This window comes from Grampus griseus (genome assembly GCF_964374135.1).
Source record: "Grampus griseus genome assembly, chromosome: 8".
Lineage (NCBI taxonomy): Eukaryota > Metazoa > Chordata > Mammalia > Artiodactyla > Delphinidae > Grampus > Grampus griseus.
In genome coordinates, this window is record NC_139002.1 from 101,806,012 (window position 1) to 101,826,232 (window position 20,221).

General features: G+C 37.6%; 1 protein-coding gene across 1 annotated transcript in view; it reads left to right on the forward strand.

The window, feature by feature from the left end:
* The window catches only part of LOC309826575 (solute carrier family 22 member 10-like), a gene marked incomplete at both ends in the record, with an annotated part of 38,777 nt that extends 18,916 nt beyond the window's left edge, over positions 1-19,861 (forward strand). Inside the window, 8 exons of the mRNA XM_082660825.1 lie at positions 8,807-8,961; positions 9,064-9,232; positions 10,541-10,664; positions 11,130-11,245; positions 14,278-14,492; positions 16,560-16,668; positions 17,444-17,647; positions 19,801-19,861. Of these exons, the coding sequence (XP_082516951.1) occupies positions 8,807-8,961; positions 9,064-9,232; positions 10,541-10,664; positions 11,130-11,245; positions 14,278-14,492; positions 16,560-16,668; positions 17,444-17,647; positions 19,801-19,861 (1,153 nt within the window). The remainder of the gene's footprint in view (positions 1-8,806; positions 8,962-9,063; positions 9,233-10,540; positions 10,665-11,129; positions 11,246-14,277; positions 14,493-16,559; positions 16,669-17,443; positions 17,648-19,800) is intronic.
* Positions 19,862-20,221: the final 360 nt, after the last annotated feature.

Below are 20,221 nucleotides of genomic sequence, written 5' to 3' on the forward strand. Positions count from 1 at the left end.
ATCACAATAGTAGGAACTAAAAGAAGATAAAATGAAGAAAGCAGATCTATAAAAACAACCAGAAAATATGTAATAAAATTGCAAAAGTATACCACTATCAATAATTACTTTAAATATCAATTAACTAACTGCTCCAATCAAAAGATATAGAGTAGCTAATTGGGAAAAGAAACCAAGACATTCAGTATGCTGCCCACATGAGACAACTTGAGAGTGAGTCTGAAAGTGAAGGGATAGAAAAAGATATTTCAAAGGGAAACGACAAGAAATCAGAAGTAGCAGTACTTGTATGAAACATAATAGATTTTGTAACAAAGCCTATAAAAAAAGACAAAGAAGGCTTTATATAATAATACACGGATAAATACAAGAACAGGATATTACACTAGCTAACATATATGCACTCAATAGAGGAACACCTAAATATATAAAGCAAACACTAGCAAACATAAAGTGAGAAATTGACAATAATACAATAATAGTAGGAAAATTTAACATTCCACTGACATCAGTGGACAGATCATCCAGACAGAAAATCAGTAAGGCAAAAGTGGTCTTAAAGACACAATAGGCCAGTTGGACTTGGTTGATATCTACAGGACAGTACATCCCCCTCCCCCCAAAATCAGAATACACATTCTCTTCAAGTGCACATGGAATGTTCTCCAGGATAGATCACATATTGGACCACAAAACAAGTCTCAACAAATTTAAGATAGAAATAATATAAAACATTTTTTCCTACCACAGCAGTATGAATCCAGAAATCAACCACAGGAAGAAAAATGGGAAAACAACAAACATGTGGAGACTAAATAACATGCTACTAAGAAACCACTGGGTCAATGACAAAATCAAAGAGGAAATCAGAATATACCCTGAGACAAGTGAAAATGAAGCACACTTTCCATAAACTGTGAGATGCATCAAAAGCAGTTCTAGGAGGGAAGTTTATAGCAATACAGGTCTTCCCCCCAAAACAAGAAAATTCTCAAATAAATCACCTAAATGTAATTAGAAAAAGAAAGACAAACAAAACACAAGTCACTAGAAGGAAGGAAGTAATAAAGTTCAGAAAGAAAATAAATAAATATAGATTAAAAGAATAGAAAAGATCAATGGAACCAAGAGTTGGTTTTTTGAAAATATAAACAAAATTGATAAACCTGTAGCCAGGCTCACTAAGAAGAAAAGAGAGAGGACCCAAATAAACAATATAAGAAATGAAAGAGGGGAAATAACAACTGATACCACAGAGAAACAAAAAAATCATAAAAGAATACTATGACTAGTTGTACATCTAAATATTGGACAACCTAGAAGAAATTAACACATTTCTAAAAGCATGCAGCCTGCCAATACTGAGTCAAGAAGAAACAGACAATTTGAACAGACTGATCAGTAGAAGTGAGATAGAATCTTTAATTTAAAAACTTCCTGCAAACAAAAGTCCAGGGCCAAATGGCTTCAAAGGGGAATTCTACCAAACATGTAGAGAACAGTTAATATCTATCCTTCTCTAAAGAAGGTAAATATATACAGTGGTACATATATACAGTGGAATACTACTAAGCCACAAAAAAGAATGAAATAATGCCATTTGCAGCAATTTGGATGGACCTAGAGATTATCATACTAAGTGTAGTAAGTCAGAAAGAGAAAGACAAACAGCATATGATAGCACTTATATATGGAATCTAGAATAAGATGCAAAAGAACTTATCTACAAAACAGAAACAGATTCATAGATACAGAGAACAGACTTGTGGTTGCCAAGCAGGAGGAGTGGTGGGGGAGGGATAGATTGGGAGTTTGGGATTAGCAGATCCAAACTATTATATACTGAATGGACAAACAAGTTCCTACAGTATAGCACAGGGAACTATATTCAATGTCCTGTAATAAACAAAAAAAGACAAGAATATGAAAAAGAATGAATATATATATATTCATATATATAGTCATGTATATATATGACTAATCACTTTGCTGTACAGCATAAATTAACACTACATTGTAAAACAACTATACCTCAATAAAATAAAATAAAAAACAAAAACATCTATACTTCTCAAACTATTCCAAAAAATTTCAGAGGAAGGAGCACTTCTGAACATATTCTATGAGGCCATCATCACCCTGACACCAAAACCAGACAAAGCTGTCACAAAAAAAGGAATTAGAGGCAAATATCACTGAAGAACATAGTTGCAAAAATCCTGGATAACATGTTGTTATTAGGAAACTGAATCCAGCAATATATCAGAAGGATCATACACAATAATCAAGTGTGCTTTATTGCATGGATGCAAGTATTTTTCAGTTTCTGCAAACAAATCAATGTGATACACCACATTAAGAAACTGAAGAATTAAGAAAAACAATATGGTCATCTAAATAGATGGAGAAAAAGATTTTGATAAAATTCAACATTCATTTACAGTAAAAAATCTTCAGAAGGTGGGCATAGAGGAAAGATACCTCAACATCATAATAGCCATATATGACAAGCACATAGCTAACATCATAATCACTGATGAAAAACTGAAAGCATTTCTTATAAGTTCAGGAACAAGAAAAGTGTGCTCATTCTTGCCACATTTATTCAAAATAGTATTGGAAGTCCTAACCATGCAAATACAATAAAAAGAAATGAAAGAAAACAATTTTTTTAAAAAACTGCCATTGTTTGCAGATGTCATACTATTCATAGAAAATCCGATGATGCCACCAGAAAACTACCAGAGCTCACCAATGAATTCACCAATGTTGCAGGATACAAAATTAACATACAGAAATCTGTTGCATTTCTATACACTAACAAAAAACTATCGGAAAGAGAAATCAAACACAAAATTCAATTTCCAATCAATCAAAAAGAATAAAATACCTAGTAATAAACCTACCTAAGGAGATGAAAGACCTGTTCTTGGAAAACTACAAGACACTGATGAAAGAAATTGAAGAGGACACAAACAGATGCAAAGATATGCTGTGTTCATGGACTGGAAGAATTAATGTTAAAATGACCATACTGCCCAAGGGAATCTACAGATTCAAAGTAATCCCTATAAAAATACCAAGAACATTTTTCACAGAATTAGAGCAAATAATTTAAAATTTTGAATGGAATCAGAAAAGGCCATCAATAGCCAAAATGATCTTGAGAAAGAACGGAGCTGGAGGAATCATGATCCCTGACTTCAGAGTATACTACAAAACTACAGTAATCAAAACAATGTGGTACTGGCACAAGAACAGACATATAGATCAATGGACCAGAATAGAGAGCCAAGAAATAAACCCATACACAAAGGAAGCAAGAATATAGAATGGAGGAAAGACAGTCACTTCAATAAGTGGTGCTCAGAAAACTGGACAGCTTCATGTAAAAGAAGGAAATTAGAACATTCTCTAAAACCATATACACTTAAATAAAAAAAGAAAATGGATTAAAGATCTAAATGTACGACTAGAAACCATAAAACTTCTAGAAGTAAGTATATGTGGAACACTCTGACATAAATCAAAGCAATGTTTTTATTGGATCTGTCTCCTAAAGTAAAGGAAATAAACCCAAAAATAAACAGTTGGGACAAAATTAAACTTAACAGCTTTCACACAGTAAAGGAAATCATCAACAAAATGAAATGACAACCTGCTGAATGGGAGAAAATATTTGCAAATGATATGACTGATAAGGGGTTAATATCCAAACATGTAAATAACTCATACACACCAACATCAAAAAAACCAAACAACTAGATAAAAAAAATAGGAAGATCTAAATAGACATTTCTCCAAAGAATACATACAGATGATCAATAGGCACATGAACAGATGCTCAACATCTTTAATCATTAGAGAAATGTTAATTAAAAAGACAATGCGATATCACCTCATACCTGTCAAAATGGCTATCAACAAGAATACAAATAACAAATATTGGTGAGAATGTGGACAAAAGGGAACTCTTGTACACTATTGGTGAGAATGTAAATTGATGCAACCCCTGTGGAAGACAGTATGGAAGGTTCTCAAAAAACTAAAAATAGAGCTACCATATGACCCAGCAATTCCATTCCTGGGATAATATCTAGAAAAAACTGAAAACACTAATTCAAAAAGATACATGCACCCCAATATTCATAGCAGCACTATTTATAATAGCTGAGGCATGGGAGCAATTAACAGACTAATAAAGAAGATGTAGTATATATTTAAAATGGAATATTACTCAGCCATGATAAAAATGAAATTCTTGCAGCAATGTGGATGGACCTAGAAAATATTGTGCTAGTGAAATAAGTCAGAGAGAGAAAGACAAATACTCTATAACATCACTTATATGTGGAATCTTAAAAAATAATACCAATGAATGTATGCAAAAAAAAAAAAAAAAAAAAACAGGCTTACAGATACAGAAAACAAACTAGTGGTTACAAAAGGGGACAGAAAGTGGGGAGGAAGATATTAGAGGTATGGTATTAAGAGATAGTTAAGACTATTGTGCATAGAACAGAAGAGCAACAAGGATATATTTTAAAGCACAGGGAATTATATCCATTATCTTATAATAACTTATAATGGAATATAATCTGCAAAAATACTGAATCACTGTGCTGTACACCAGAAACTAATAGAATATTGTAAATCAACAGTACTTCAAAAAAAATTAGAAATTTCAAATGTTGGTGAGCATGTGGAGAAATTGAAACTCTTGTCCATTGATGGTGGGAATATAAATTGGTGAAACCACTGTGGAAAGCAGTTTGACAGATCTTCAAAAATCTAAACATGTAATTGCCATCTGAACCAGCAATTCCACTCCTAGGTGTATACTCTAAACACAGGGACTTAGACAGCTGTATATCAAATACAGCAAAAAAGAATGAAGTTCTGGTACATGGTACAACATGAATGAACCTTGAAAAAATTATGCTAAATGAAATAAACCCGACACAAAAGAACAAATGTTGTAGGCATCCACTTATATGAAATATATCTAGAATAGGCAAATTAAGGGAGACAGAAAGTAGATTAGTGATATCAGAAGAATAAGAGGGCAGGAATGAATGGGAAATTACTGCTTGATGGTGATAGAATTTCTCTTTGTGTTGACGTAAATGTCTCAGAAAAAAGACAATGATGGTAGCACAACATGACGAATGTAATTAATCACAGGTTTGTACATCTAAAAAAGATTAAAATGACAAGTATTGTATCTATCATATGACATTAAAAACATTCAAACATATCTCCAAATATCATTGTGAATTATGTGTCTAATTCTGTCAATATTGTTTCATGTATTTCAAACTTTTTTTAAGTTAAGGTACATTTGACATTTCCAGCATTATCTTTTCTGGAAATGTATTTTGTTTTGAAATTTATTTTATTTGATATTAATATAAAGACTCCCACATTATTATTACTATTTTAATTCTATATCTTTTTCTGTCAATTTACATTTTTTTACCTCTTTATTGGAGTATAATTGCTTTACAATGTTGTGTTAGTTTCTGCTGTATAAAAGGTTGAATCAGCTATATGTATACATATAACCCCATATCCCCTCCCTCCCACCCTCCCTATCCCACCCCTCTAGGTCCTCACAAAGCATCGAGCTGATCTCCCCGTGCTATGCAGCAGCTTCCCACTAGCCATCCATTTTACATTTGGTAGTGTATATATGTCAATGCTACTCTCTCGCTTCGTCCCAGCTTTCCCTTCACCCGTCTGTGTACTCAAGTCCTTTCTCTACGTTTGCATCTTTATTCCTGCCCTGCCACTAGGTTCATCAGTACCGTTTTTTGTTTTTTTAGTTTCCATATAAGTGTGTTAGCATACGGTATTTTTTTTTCTCATTCTGACTTACTTCACTCTGTATGACAGACTCTAGGTCCATCTTTCAACTGACAATATTTTAAGTACTACAGTGGGCAGTATAAAAGTACATCACTTTTTTTTATCACTACAAGAAACCATATGCCAATAAAATGAAAAACCTGGAAGAAATAGAAAAATTCTTAGAAAAGCACAACCTTCAGAGACTGAACCAGGAAGAAATAGAAAATATAAACAGACCAATGACGAGCACTGAAATTGAAACTGTAATTTAAAATCTTCCAACAAATAAAAGCCCATGACAAGATGGGTTCACAGGTGAATTCTATCAAACATTTAGAGAAGAGCTAACACGTATCCCTCTCAAAATCTTCCAAAATATAGCAAAGAGGGGAACACTCCCAAACTTATTCAACGAGGTCACAATCACCCTGATACCAAAACCAGACAAAGATGTCACAAAGAAAGACCACTACAGGCCAATATCACTGATGAACAAACATGCAAAAATCCTCAACAAAATATTAGCAAGCAGAATCCAACAGCACATTAAAAGGACCATACACCATGATCAAGTGGGGTTTACCCCAGGATGTAAGGATTCTTCAATATATGCAAATCAATCAATGTGATACACCATATTAACAAATTGAAAGAGAAAAACCATATGATCATCTCAATAGATGCAGAAAAAGCTTTTGACAAAATTCAACACTGATTTATGATTTAAAAAAACCTCCAGAAAGTAAGCAGGGAGGGAACTTATCTCAACATAATAAAGGTCATATATGAAAAACCCACAGCCAACATCATTCTCAATGGTGAAAAACTGAAACCATTTCCCCTAAAATCAGGAACAAGACAAGGATGCTCACTCTCACCACTATTATTCAACATAGTTTTGGCAGTTTTAGCCACAGCAATCAGAGACGACAAAGAAATAAAAGGAATCCAAATCGGAAAAGAAGAAGCAAACTCACTGTTTGCAGATGACCTGATACTATACATAGAAAATCCTAAAGATGCTACCAGAAAACTACCAGAGCTAATCAATGAATTTGGTAAAGTAGCAGGATACAAAATTAATGCACAGAAATCTCTTGCATTCCTATACACTAATGATGAAAAGTCTGAAAGAGAAATTAAGGAAAAACTACTATTTACCATTGCAACAAAAAGAATAAAATACCTAGGAATAAACCTACCTACGGAGACAATAGACCTGTATGCAGAAAACTATAAGACACTGATGAAAGAAATTAAAGATGATACAAACAGATGGAGAGATATATCACTTTCTTGGATTGGAAGAATCAACATTGTGAAAATGACTATAGTACGCAAAGCAATCTACAGATTCAATGCAATCCCTATCAAACTACCAATGGTATTTTTCACTGAACTAGAACAAAAAATTTCACAATTTGTATGGAAACACAAAAGACCCCAAATCACCAAAGCAATCTTGAGAAGAAAAACGGAGCTGGAGGAATCATGCTGCCTGGCTTCAAACTATACTACAAAGCTACACTAAACAGGACAGTATGGTACTGGCACAAAAACAGAAATATAGATAAATGAAATAGGATAGAAAGCCCAGAGATAAACCCATGCACATATGGCCACCTTATATTTGATAAAGGAGGCAAGAATATACAATGCAGAAAAGACAGCATCTTCAATAAGAAGTGCTGGGAAAACTGTACAGCTACATGTAAAAGAATGAAATTTTTTTTTTTTTTTTTTTTTGCGGTACGCGGGCCTCTCACTGTTGTGGTCTCTCCCATTGTGGAGCACAGGCTCCGGACGCGCAGGCTCAGTGGCCATGGCTCACGGGCCCAGCCGTTCCGCGGGACGTGGGATCTTCCCGGACCGGGGCACGAACCCGTGTCCCCTGCATCGGCAGGCGGACTCTCAACCAGTGCGCCACCAGGGAAGCCTAGTACATCTGTTTTTTAACTCACTCTGGTAATCTCTATCATTCGATGGAGTGTTTAGGTCATTAGCAATTAGTTTGATGTGATTGTTTTGGAATTTTCTTTCCATCTACCATTTCATTTTTTGTTTTCTAAATTATTTTCTTGATGATGATAGTGATTATGAACATGATTATTTGGTGTTGTGTTTGTTCTTATGTATCCCATTTTCTGTTTGGGGGGAAATTATTTGATTCTATTTTAAAATATTGCAGAGGAATTCCTAATACCAAACACTGTCTGTCTGTTTTTATTTCAGACAATGGGCTTATATTTACATTACCACATCTCGTTTAGTCCACGATGTCTCTACTAAGACCCTCTTCTCTTGATGCCCAATGAAAGACAAAATTCACTTTTCCTTATTTGTCTTTCACATTCTTTTTCCCTTCATTCTCCATTTTACATAATTCTTTCCTGTGAGAGGTTGATAAAATAGTCACTGTCTGGGCTATGGCGCTCCTATATTCTATTCTAGGAAAGCACATTACTTGAGGTTTATAAATACAGATTCAACAAAGAGTGACTCTTACATAAATCTTCAACAACTTTGATGCATTGCTTCACTGATCATTTGTATCAGTTGCATCTTCACCTGTCTGGTGCTAGAGACCAAAGTACACTTTTAGCTCACTATACAGACTCTCCACTATGGTAAATACATACGTTAGTACAATGAATGCTCATGGTGTATTCCAATTTCCAACACTGTAGTTTCTTTCGTATGGTATCACTTCCTGTCAGAGTCCTCCTGGGGATTGGATGATGAAGTTTTAGTATAGTAATGTTAGTCTGTAAACCAGAGTGTTAATATGAAGCGATTTCCATTGTTGATTTAGCTCTTGTTTACTCAAGGTTTCAGGTACAAAGAATTACTTGCTAAAACATTGTCTAAATTTCAATGTATGCTTTGTTTTCTTAATTTTTTTTTTACCACAAATTATCATTGCTCCCATAATCTAACCTGCCTCTCTGTTTCTTAGGTTTGGAAGAAAGTTGATTCTCAGGTGGTGTTCGCTCCAGCTCGCCGTCTCTGGGACCTGTGCAGCCTTTGCTCCCACCTTCCTCATTTACTGCTCACTACGCTTCTGGTCAGGTTGTTCTGCTGTGGTCATCATAACAAATAACTGGATGCTCAGTAAGTCAACAGTTTTGATTTTCTTGATTTTGCAAGCCTTGAATTTAACCTTGAAATTTCACCCTTATGTGACATTAATATCCCATTTGGGTTTTCTTTCAGTTGTAGAGTGGACAAGGTCCCAGTCAAAAGCCATGGTAATAACACTGATAACCTGTGCCATTAGTATTGGACAGATAATGCTGGGAGGACTGGCTTTTGTCTTTCGAGACTGGCATACCCTGCAGCTGGTGGTGTCCATACCATTCTTTGTCTTCTTTTTCTCCTCAAGGTATGAGCCTCTCTCTCACTCCACTTAAGGGAACCTAGGATGAAAATGCATATTGAATTGGGATATACTGATTTTCTTATTCCCTGGACCATTTCCTGTTGTTTTGACCTAAACCAGCATTTCTCATTTGTTCACTCTGATCAATTTGAGATTTGAGAAGTAGAATAGGGAGTAACAGTGATCTTCCTTCCAGGGAGCTCGAGGTATTTTCTGCCATTTTGCTTCCTAAGTCTTACCCAGTATTGTGGTCATTGAGTTATTCCAATATTATTTTTCTTATAGACTTGAAGATATACCTTCAATTTTTTGGCTTTGGAATGAATAAGGTACAATAAAGTTTTCCATGATCTTCTATGTTGCAGATGAAATTGGATAAAGGAAGAGGCAGAAAATTTATTCATAGAGCAATTTAACAAAATAGCAACAGAATTTCTCCAGAAGTGAAAATGACATGCAGATTGGACGACTTACATTACATGTTCAACACTCCCTCTTCCCTTAAATAATTTTAACAAATATTTATTTATGGATAATTCCATCCCTACACTTAAAACCACTCTAGGGAGAATTAGCTTTAGTAGATCGCAGAAAGATGACTACAGGATTACTATAGTGAGATGAGTACAGAGAGAAAGAAGAGTGTAATCCATGTCAGACTCATCTGCTAAGTCATTCTTTTCTCATAACAAGGAAGATGTGCTTATTGTTTCCATTTAGTTATAAGAAAACTAAAGCAGATGTAAATAAGTGACTCATTTATGTAGTTAGTTACCGACACTTCTGGTAGTGGCAGGAGTATTCACAATATTTGTTGGCCTAAAAGTTTACATAATTTGGGGACTTCTTTTGTCAAAATAATATACATTATATACACTATATATAATAATATATATATAATATACATTATATACACTATATATAATACTATATATAATATACATTATATACACTATATATAATAATATATATATAATATACATTATATATACTATATATAGAATATATACTACGGCACAAATTTGCCAGATCTCATGCTAAGCTTTGGAAGGGAATTATGCAAGTGAGGGACTCTCAAACTTAAGCTTCATAAGCCTCTTGGAAAATCTCCTGGTGAATAAGCAGAGAGGCAATTTGAAAACAAAGTCTGTGATCCTATGCATGTAGTACATTTTTTGTCTTCCATCTAATAGCCACCACTTCAATTGGTGGTGGATATTGGATGGAAGGCAAAAAGCAGATGTTGTAATTAACCGCAGGACGAATAAGCGAGAGATAGCTGCCTGCACTAGTGTGCCCGTCTCTCATCAGGTGGCTGGTGGAATCTGCTCGGTGGCTGATTATCACCAATAAACCAGATGAGGGCTTAAAGGAACTTAAAAAAGTTGCTCACAGAAATGGAATAAAGAATGCTGAAGCAGCCCTGAACATGGAGGTGAGCAGGAAGGGGAAGGTGGTCATTGGGTTGGAGAGAAGATACAAATTGACATGTGCCTTCTCCTTATTAGAGACAAACTGCTTTTCTAACAAGGGCAGCTAGTCGAGAATGCAAATTCCCTGGTCTTTCATGGCCATCTCATAGAAAAGAAGCTGTGAGCACTGTACAGAGCTTCTTCCTATAGCTCAATTCCTGATCTGACTCTAAACCCTATGTACTCTCCTGGGTGCCCTACCCACCTCTGTGGCCTCATTTTCAAAATATCATTGTTGCCATTTAATTTCCTGGAGTCTCCCTTAACTCCCTGCATCCTTCTTCATACCATGTTCACTCCTTTGATTGCATGTGTAATATGTTACGTTATAAAGAAAGGGAACACATCTCTCCTCTCCTATCGGGTGCCAGTGCTCATCACAGTACCTGGCACTGTGTTGGCAAATGACACGTTTGTCGTTCTTGAAGGGTTTGAGAGCGACCATGCAGGAGGAGCTGGAGGCCGCACAGACCAAAACCACTGTATTTGACTTGTTCCGCACACCCAACCTGCGTAAGAGGATCTGTCTCCTGCTCTTTGTGAGGTGGGCGCCACGCAGTGCATGACAACATTCAAAGAGTGGGGACATGAATCTATGTATTTCATAGGTTTTAACAGTGCTGTGAGAGGGAGGCGCTGATTTGGAGAAAAAATGAGGAAATCACATCAAATAACACTCACACGGAACTGCTTATATGATGAAATTTAGTTAGGTCATTTCACACTATCAGTCTTTTCTCTGGAGATGGATGTTGAGAACTTCCATCACAGTACAGATTTGGGCACTTAATTTTCTGCATTTTTCTTTCAATTTTAATTGAAGCAAACGTTGCAAACAGAAACATGAAGAGGTCAGAAATATCTACAAATCAATGAATATGTCAGTATGTAAAAAGGTAGCCAACATACAGATCAAGATAGAAAATCCTAATTCCCCAAGACTTCCCCTCAACTCTCTGGTTCAGCAATATTCACCTCCACACCTTTGCCCAACACTGTTCTCTGCTCACCGCCCTCTCCTGTGCCAAATAAAACTTAACAGTGGTTCTGATCTCCTTCACTGCAGATGAGTGTTGCCTGACCTTGACCTTCACATAATATAAATGATAGAAGGGTTCTGTGACAGGTCATCTCATGCTCATTCATGAAGATTCATCCATTCTGTTGCACGTGACAGTAGGTTGTTCTCCTCCCCAGTGCTTTAGTCTCCATTGGATGAATACACTACAATTTCTTTATGTACTTCAATATCAATGGACTTTTATTTGTTTCCAATTTGGATACAGTTTTTTGTGTGTTAGCACAAGGGCTTCTGTTAAAGTCTTGCTCATTATCTCTTGAGGGGACATAAGTATTTACTTTGGTATCGTCAGGAGGAGAAATTTTAAATTCTGAATTTTTGAAGATTCACACACATGGACAAAAAGCACACAGGACGATAAACACCCACTGCCAAGCTTAAGAAAGTGACTATTGAATAGTATAATTTATCTTTCCCGGACATATCCTGGTAGACTGCTTATTCATTTAATTCCATTGTGCTTTTTGACCTTTTCACATCCACTAGGACACAGACTTACGTTTCTGAATTCTAGATAATCAGAGTGGAAGGAAAAAGTACCTACAATGATAGGAAAAGACCTGTTTGCAATTGCTGTGTTCTGTGATGTTTTCTTCTATTTTCTTTTTAAACATCTTTATTGGCGTACAATTGCTTTACAATGGTGTGTTAGTTTCTGCTTTATAACAAAGTGAATCAGTTGTACATATACATATGTCCCCATATCTCTTCCCTCTTGCATCTCACTCCCTCCAACCCTCCCTATCCCACCCCTCTAGGTGGTCACAGAACACCGAGCTGATCTCCCTGTGCTATGCGGCTGCTTCCCACTAGCTATCTGTTTTATGTTTGGTAGTGTATGTATGTCCATGCCACTCTTTCACTTTGTCCCAGCTTACCCTTCCCCCTCCCCGTATCCTCAAGTCCACTCTCTAGTAGGTCTGCATCTTTATTCCTGTCTTGCCCCTAGGTTCTTCTGACCTTTTTTTTTCTTTTTTTTACATTCCATATATATGTGTTAGCATACGGTATTTGTTTCTCTCTTTCTGACTTACTTCACTCTGTATGACAGTCTCTAGATCCATCCACCTCACTACAAATAACTCAGTTTTGTTCCTTTTTATGGCTGAGTAATATTCCATTGTGTATATGTGCCACATCTTTATCCATTCATCTGTTGATGGACACTTAGGTTGCTTCCATGTCCTGGCTATTGTAAATAGACCTGCAGTGAACGTTTTGGTACATGACTATTTTTTTTTTTTTTTTTTGCGGTACGCAGGCCTCTCACTGTTGTGGCCTCTCCCGTTGCGGAGCACAGGCTCCAGACGCGCAGGCTCAGCGGCCATGGCTCACAGGCCCAGCCGCTCCGCAGCGTGTGGGATCTTCCTGGACTGGGGCACGAACCTGTGTCCCCTGCATCGGCAGGCGGACTCTCAACCACTGCGCCACCAGGGAATCCCTGACTATTTTTGAATTATGATTTTCTCAGGGTATATGCCCAGTAGTGGGATTGCTGGGTCGTATGGTAGTTCTATTTGTAGTTTTCTAAGGAACGTCCATACTGTTCTCCATAGTGGCTGTATCAGTATACATTCCCACCAACAGTGCAAGAGGGTTCCCTTTTCTCCACATCCTCTCCAGCATTTATTGTTTGTAGATTTTTTGATGATGGCCATTCTGACCAGTGTGAGGTGATATCTCATTGTAGTTTTGATTTGCATTTCTCTAATGATTAATGATGTTGAGCATTCTTTCATGTGTTTGTTGGCAGTCTGTATATCTTCTTTGGAGAAATGTCTATTTAGTGTGATGGTTTCTTCTATGGCAATACCTAAATCTGTCTCTCTCTGGGTGAAATAGATCTTTTATGTGGACTCCTTTCCCTTAGATGCTCTTTGGGTAAAAGGTAGATCCTCAGTGGGAATCTTTGATTCCATTTCTGATGGTACAGTTGGTACATGTTTGCTTTCCTGAATTCTTACATTTTCTTTTAGCCCCAAGAACTCTGTTATGAACTTTAAATTTCCCAGAACTGTGTTTGAAACCAGGACACTATGCTCCCAGTCAAGGGGACACAGGTAGTTTCTTTGCAGTTCCAGTCACTAGTTGAGGAAAGGGAAATGCTTTACAGTATTGGGGTTGCCGGAATAGAGGGAGGACTCACAGCATACAGACAACTCTCAAAAAGAAATGATTTCCCTAAATTTTAAGTTTTAATGCTTATATATTCAAATTCTCTATACTATCCAGTTCGGTGATTGAGTCAGGTTATGTTTTCCCGTCACTGCTAACTCTATGCTTAGGGACTCAAAAAAAGAAGGACAAAAGGAATATCGTTTTCCTTGTTATTTTAATGGTAACGTTATCACCCTAAAAGGAAGTGTTATACAAATCAGACTACACCTTAATTGTCAAACATTGGTCATTGGCTACCTGTGTCAATATAATAATCGACTGCAACATGTTGGCTCTAAATCTTACAGCTTGTGTCTTTCCTCTTTTGTTCACTGCAGATTTGCAAGCACAATACCCGTTTTTGGCATCTTTATCAACCTACAGCACTTTGGGAGCAATATTTTCCTGTTCCAGGTAATCTTTGGCGTTCTCACTGCCTTAGCCCGATGTCTTGCACTTCTAGTATTGAATTATATGGGCCGTCGACCAACTCAGATGCTTTTCATGTTCCTGGTGGGACTTTCCATTTTGACCAACACGTTTGTGCCCCAAGGTGAGAGAAGACTGGACTTTGGGGAAAAAAGTGTCTTTTTCCCACCCTTCAGGGATTGTATTGGTCACACTTGTCTGAAGTCAGGTTTAAAAAGAGGTACCAGGGACTTCCCTGGTGGCGCAGTGGTTGAGAGTCCGCCTGCCGCTGCAGGGGACACGGGTTCGTGCCCCGGTCCGGGAAGATCCCACATGTTGCGGAGCGGCTAGGCCCATGAGCCGTGGCCGCTGAGCCTGCGTGTCCGGAGCCCGTGCTCTGTAGCGGGAGAGGCCACAACAGTGAGAGGACCGCGTACCGCAAAAAAAAAAAAAAAGGGGTACCAGTTATGTGCTAAGTATTCCCCCCAAACCAATCTGATGGTTTATGAGAAATTCTGCTAAAAATTTTTTGGGAAAAAAACTAAAGATCAGCGAGGGGCAAATCAGGCATATGTTCATCTCATCACATTGTGAAGTGTCTTAAACTGGTACAATTTATCCCAGATTATTTCTCTAAGACAGCAATTGTTTACCTGCCTTTTGTCCATTCACACTTCAAATAACAAGTATGGAGGAGTGAGGCCTTGCAGTGATCCCCCAGGTGAGGACACAGCATGGTCACTCCCTCTGTTTGGGTTCTTCATTACCAGCTTTGATGACTAATCACTTCCCCGTCTCTACATACCCACATATGAATGTGGTGTTAAGTCACCATGACTGCAGCTCTTGCTCATGAGAGTCTCCCAGGAAATGAAAAAAATCCCCCTTTTTCAAGGAATGAAGGAGTGAACAGTAGGAATAGAATTTAAGCAGATTAAAATCCTTGTCCGGGGCTTCCCTGGTGGCGCAGTGGTTGAGAATCTGCCTGCCAATGCAGGGGACACGGGTTCGAGCCCTGGTCTGGGAAATCCCACATGCCGCGGAGCAACTAGGCCTGTGAGCCACAACTACTGAGCCTGCGCGTCTGGAGCCTGTGCTCCGCAACAAGAGAGGCTGCGATAGTGAGAGGCCCGCGCACCGCGATGAAGAGTGGCCCCCGCTTGCCGCAACTAGAGAAAGCCCTCGCACAGAAACGAAGACCCAACACAGCCAAAAATAAATTAATTAATTAAAATAGGTATTAAAAAAAATCCTTGTCCATTCCCTGTTAGATTACTTTACAAGTTAATAGAAAAATGATATGTAATGATTAGTAGAACCTTAGTGAGCGCTATGCTTCACCATCTCCCAATGCAAGAATATGCTTCACAGCATTACAGATGGGTGGACTCTGCTCTTTAGAATATCCTTAATGATGCAGGCTTACTCCCTTGCACGAGAGTTCTTTCCAATATGATAAAGCTATAATTAGATTTCTTTTTATACTGTGCAGAAAACTGGTTCTCTGAAATTTTTTTTAGTGGTCCCAAATTCTTTTTTTCCAAATAGAAGTTTCCGTTCCTGGTTCCTCATGTCTAACATTGATGTAGGTCCAGCTTCTCTTCAGCCTGTCCCCTGACAGAAAAGCCCTGTCCCTCTATTACTCTCTTGGGCCATACTCACCCCATGGCAATGCTGTATCTACACGAGGTTGACTGACTCACTGAGGTTTGTCTGGGACTTTCCAGGTTTTATTAATGAAAATCTCACATTGCTAAAACCTCCTAATTCCCAGGAAAACCAGGATGACTGGTCACTTTAAATTCTGCACTTTAATTGTAAAGTCCTCAAGGTCAAAGCTGAGGCTTAGACACAGTAATTGTCCACGTGACAGTCCTACCTCCTATAATAAGCATAGAGCAAGTACTGGACAGAATAACTAAAAGCAAATTTCTGCCACACTCACCTTTTCTTCTTCTTCTCTGGCAAATCTCAGATATACAGAGAGATTTGCTACAATTAACCGAGACAATTTTATGTACATTTTACAACCTATGTTGATAACTTTATCTTTCTCAGTTGATAAGACTCCATGATCCTGCTACTGTGATATTTTCTACAATCTATTTCAAACATACAAATAACCTGTAGAGTTGTTTGTCCTGAATAAAGTTGGTGGTGGCTGATTCCTTTAACACAGCGTTCTTAACCTCACTGGTCTTCCTCTCTCTAGAAATGCAGACCCTGTGTGTGACTTTGGCAAGTGTGGGAATCAGCTGTGGTGCCGCTTCTATCACCAGTTATTCTGTCCACTGTAATGAACTCATCCCCACTCTCCTCAGGTATAAGGATTTTTTATATCCTTCCAAAGCCTGAGTAAAGATTGATATATAGTATCCAGTAGTTTAATATAATTTGTGGTTTAGGAAAGGGACCAGGAAAATGTTCTAATTCCACTAATAATAAGGTAGTAGTTGCCCATTTGTAAGTTCCAGTTATGAGTGTAAAACAGAAATATAAAGCACCAAACATATTAGAAAATAAAAACAAACAAAAAAAGTGGATTTAACCTTAATTACTGTGTTCTTGAGGTTGGCTTTGGATACGGATTTTCTAAAAAGTGACTTTTTATTGTTTATCATCTAATAACTGTAAACTGTACTACTAGAATAGAAAATGAAAAATCAAAAACCAAGAGCTTTGAATATCCCTCCAGGGCCAAAAAATAGGACTTTCCCAGCTAATTGATGCTTATTGTGGAATAACATAGTAAGAAATGTTAATTATAAAGCAATTATTTGTAATAGTAACAATACACTAAAAAACAATTATCACCACAGTTTATCAGAAAAGCTGACTTGGTGCCGTGTACTGTGCTAAGCAGTACTTCAGTAAATCTGTTTTTATTAAAATGATGAAAACGCGTCTTAACGCATTTTGACCCTGTCCAAGACAGCTAGAAAATCACAGAGCAAATCACAAAAACCAGTGTTTCGTAAAGCCCACATATGTAATAATTGTGTTTTAGTGTGTTCCATAATCACATCAAAATAATAGATCATAAGTTACATGTGTGGATTTTTACTGGATTCTTATGTATTCTTGTTTATCTTTCAGGGCAAAAGCTTTGGGATTAGATGTAATGGCTAGTAGGTGTGGGTCAGCACTGGCTCCCCTCTTGATGACCCTGGTGGTGTATCTACCCACTCTGCCCTGGATCATCTATGGAGTATGTCCCATTATTGCAAGTCTTGTTGTCCCTTTCCAACCTGAAACCAGAAATCTGCCTCTGCTTGACACCATCCAGGATGTGGAAAATAAGTGAGTAATGCTTCTAGCCATCCCCTGGGAGAGACTGTGTGCTTTGGATCTGTGAGTGAGAAAGACAAAACACAGAGTGGGTCCCTCAGATCACTGGTAAGGCTGAGCCTGCCTGGGATACTTCCATCTTGGGCCATGGCCTTCACAAGTGGCAAGGTCATTTCTAACCATTGTGAGTTCCAGTCTAGACTGCAGAGATTCCTCTCTGCCCTGTTCTCATTGGTAGTTTTAGTGCTGAAGAGACAGCAATTAGCTCTACTGTGAGGGCATATCCTACCTGCCCTCATGATAGTATTTCATGATCCTCAGATCCATAAGAGCAGGGGATATAAAGGGAAAAGAAATGGGATGACCAGTGAAGGAACAATGTTAGGAAGATCATGTTGAGCTAAAGACTCTTCGATGATGGCCATTCTGAAAATCTACAAACAATAAATGCTGGAGAAGGTGTGGAGAAAAGGGAACCCTCTTGCACTGTTGGTGGGAATGTAAATTGATACAGCCACTATGGAGAACAGTATGGAGGTTCCTTAAAAAACTAAAAATAGAACTACCATACGACCCAGCAATCCCACTACTGGGCATATACCCTGAGAAAACCACAATTCAAAAAGAGTCATGTAGCACAGTGTTCATTGCACCACTATTTACAATAGCCAGGACATGGAAGCAAACTAAGTGTCCATTAACAGATGAATGGATAAAGAAGATGTGTCACATATATACAATGGAATATTACGCAGCTATAAAAAGAAATGAAATTGAGTTATTTGTAGTGAGGTGGATGGACCTAGAGTCTGTCACACAGAGTGAAGTAAGTCAGAAAGAGGAAAACAAATACCGTATGCTAACACATGTATATGGAATCTAAAAAAAAAAAAAGGTTCTGAAGAACCTAGGGGCAGGACAGGAACAAAGATGCAGATGTAGAGAATGGACTTGAGGACACGGGAAGGGGGAAGGGTAAGCTGGGACGAAGTGAGAGAGTGGCATGGACATGTATACACTACCAAATATTAAATAGATAGCTAGTGGGAAGTAGCCACACAGCACAGGGAGATCAGCTTGGTGCTTTGTGACCACCTAGAGAGATGGGATAGGGAGGGTGAGAGGGAGACACAAGAGGGAGGAGATATGGGGATATACGTGTATATATAGCTGATTCACTTTGTCCTACAGCAGACACTAACACACCATTGTAAAGCAATTATACTCCATTAAAGATGTTAGAAAAATTTTTTAAAGAAAAAATATAAAGACTCTCTTTGATAAGATAATAAAGAAATAAATCTTGTGTAGGCACTTGTAAGATTCAGGCAAATTTTGTCACTACAAGTAACAGAAAGTATCAAGGATAGGGGAAAAAAGAAACTAGTAAAAGTCTTTTAATATGAGAAATATGCTACCTTCGTAACCTAGGGCCTCAATAATAAAGTTCCACAAACTGAGTGAATTAAACAACAGAAATGTATTGTCTCACGGTTCTGGAGCCTGGAAGTCTGAGCTGAAGTTGTTGGCAGGGCCATGCTCCCTCTGAAGGCTCTAGAGAAGGGTCTGTTCCAGGTCTCTCCTGGTTTCTGGTAGTTCCTTGGCTTGTGGCAGCTTAACTCCAATCTCCACATGGCATCTCCCTGGCATGTCTCTACGTCCAAATATCCCCTTTGTATAATGACACCAGTCAAATTGGTTTAGGGGCCCAACCTACTCCAGTATGACTTCATCTTAATTAATTATATCTGCAAGAACCATGTTTCTAAATATGGCAATCTCATATTCTGAGATACTGAGAGTTAAGGCTTCAGCATATGAATTTTTGAAGGGACACATTTCACTGCATAACAAATGGGGCTAAGATTTTCAACTCACCCCTTGACTTTCCAAAGTTGTCTTTGGTCAGAGGTCTAAAAAGACCAAGTGAGAGTAACACTTTCTAACTGCTTTCTTGGGTCTGCACAGTCAGCAGAGCCTTTTGCAGGACGAGTGTCAATCTCTCATGGATTTTATTGGATTATAAAAAGCTGGTGGTTAAGGATCAGTTTGTACTTGTGCATGGATGGCATCCAAACTTACTTTTATTATTTTCTATTTTTTAATGTGTGTTTTTATTTGCTAACTCATTGGTTGATTTGGTTTTTTCTGTTTTGTTTTTCCAGCAAAAAATTCTCAAGAGAAGCACATGAAAAAGATTTCTACATTAAAGTGACAAAATTTTAAGTGGATTTCATGAGATGACTGGTGAGGAAAATAAAGATATGAAGAAAAAAATGGGAGTTTTCCTTTATCTTTACATACTAGCAAGAAAGTATACTGGAACATGAATCTCATTTACAATCATGGCATTAATTTGCAATTAAACATATGATTTCTTGGAACATGTAATTCCATGATCAGAAAAATGGTGCCCACGTAGAATGTTAGGAAACATGTTTTCCTCTTGTATTCCTGAAGGAGTTGGTGTAAAATGGGTAATATGTCTTCCTTAAATATTTGGTAAAATTTCCACAGTAGTTTTCTTTGTGGGAGAATGTTTAACTATAAATTTATTTCATGTAATAGATATAGGACTATTTAGTT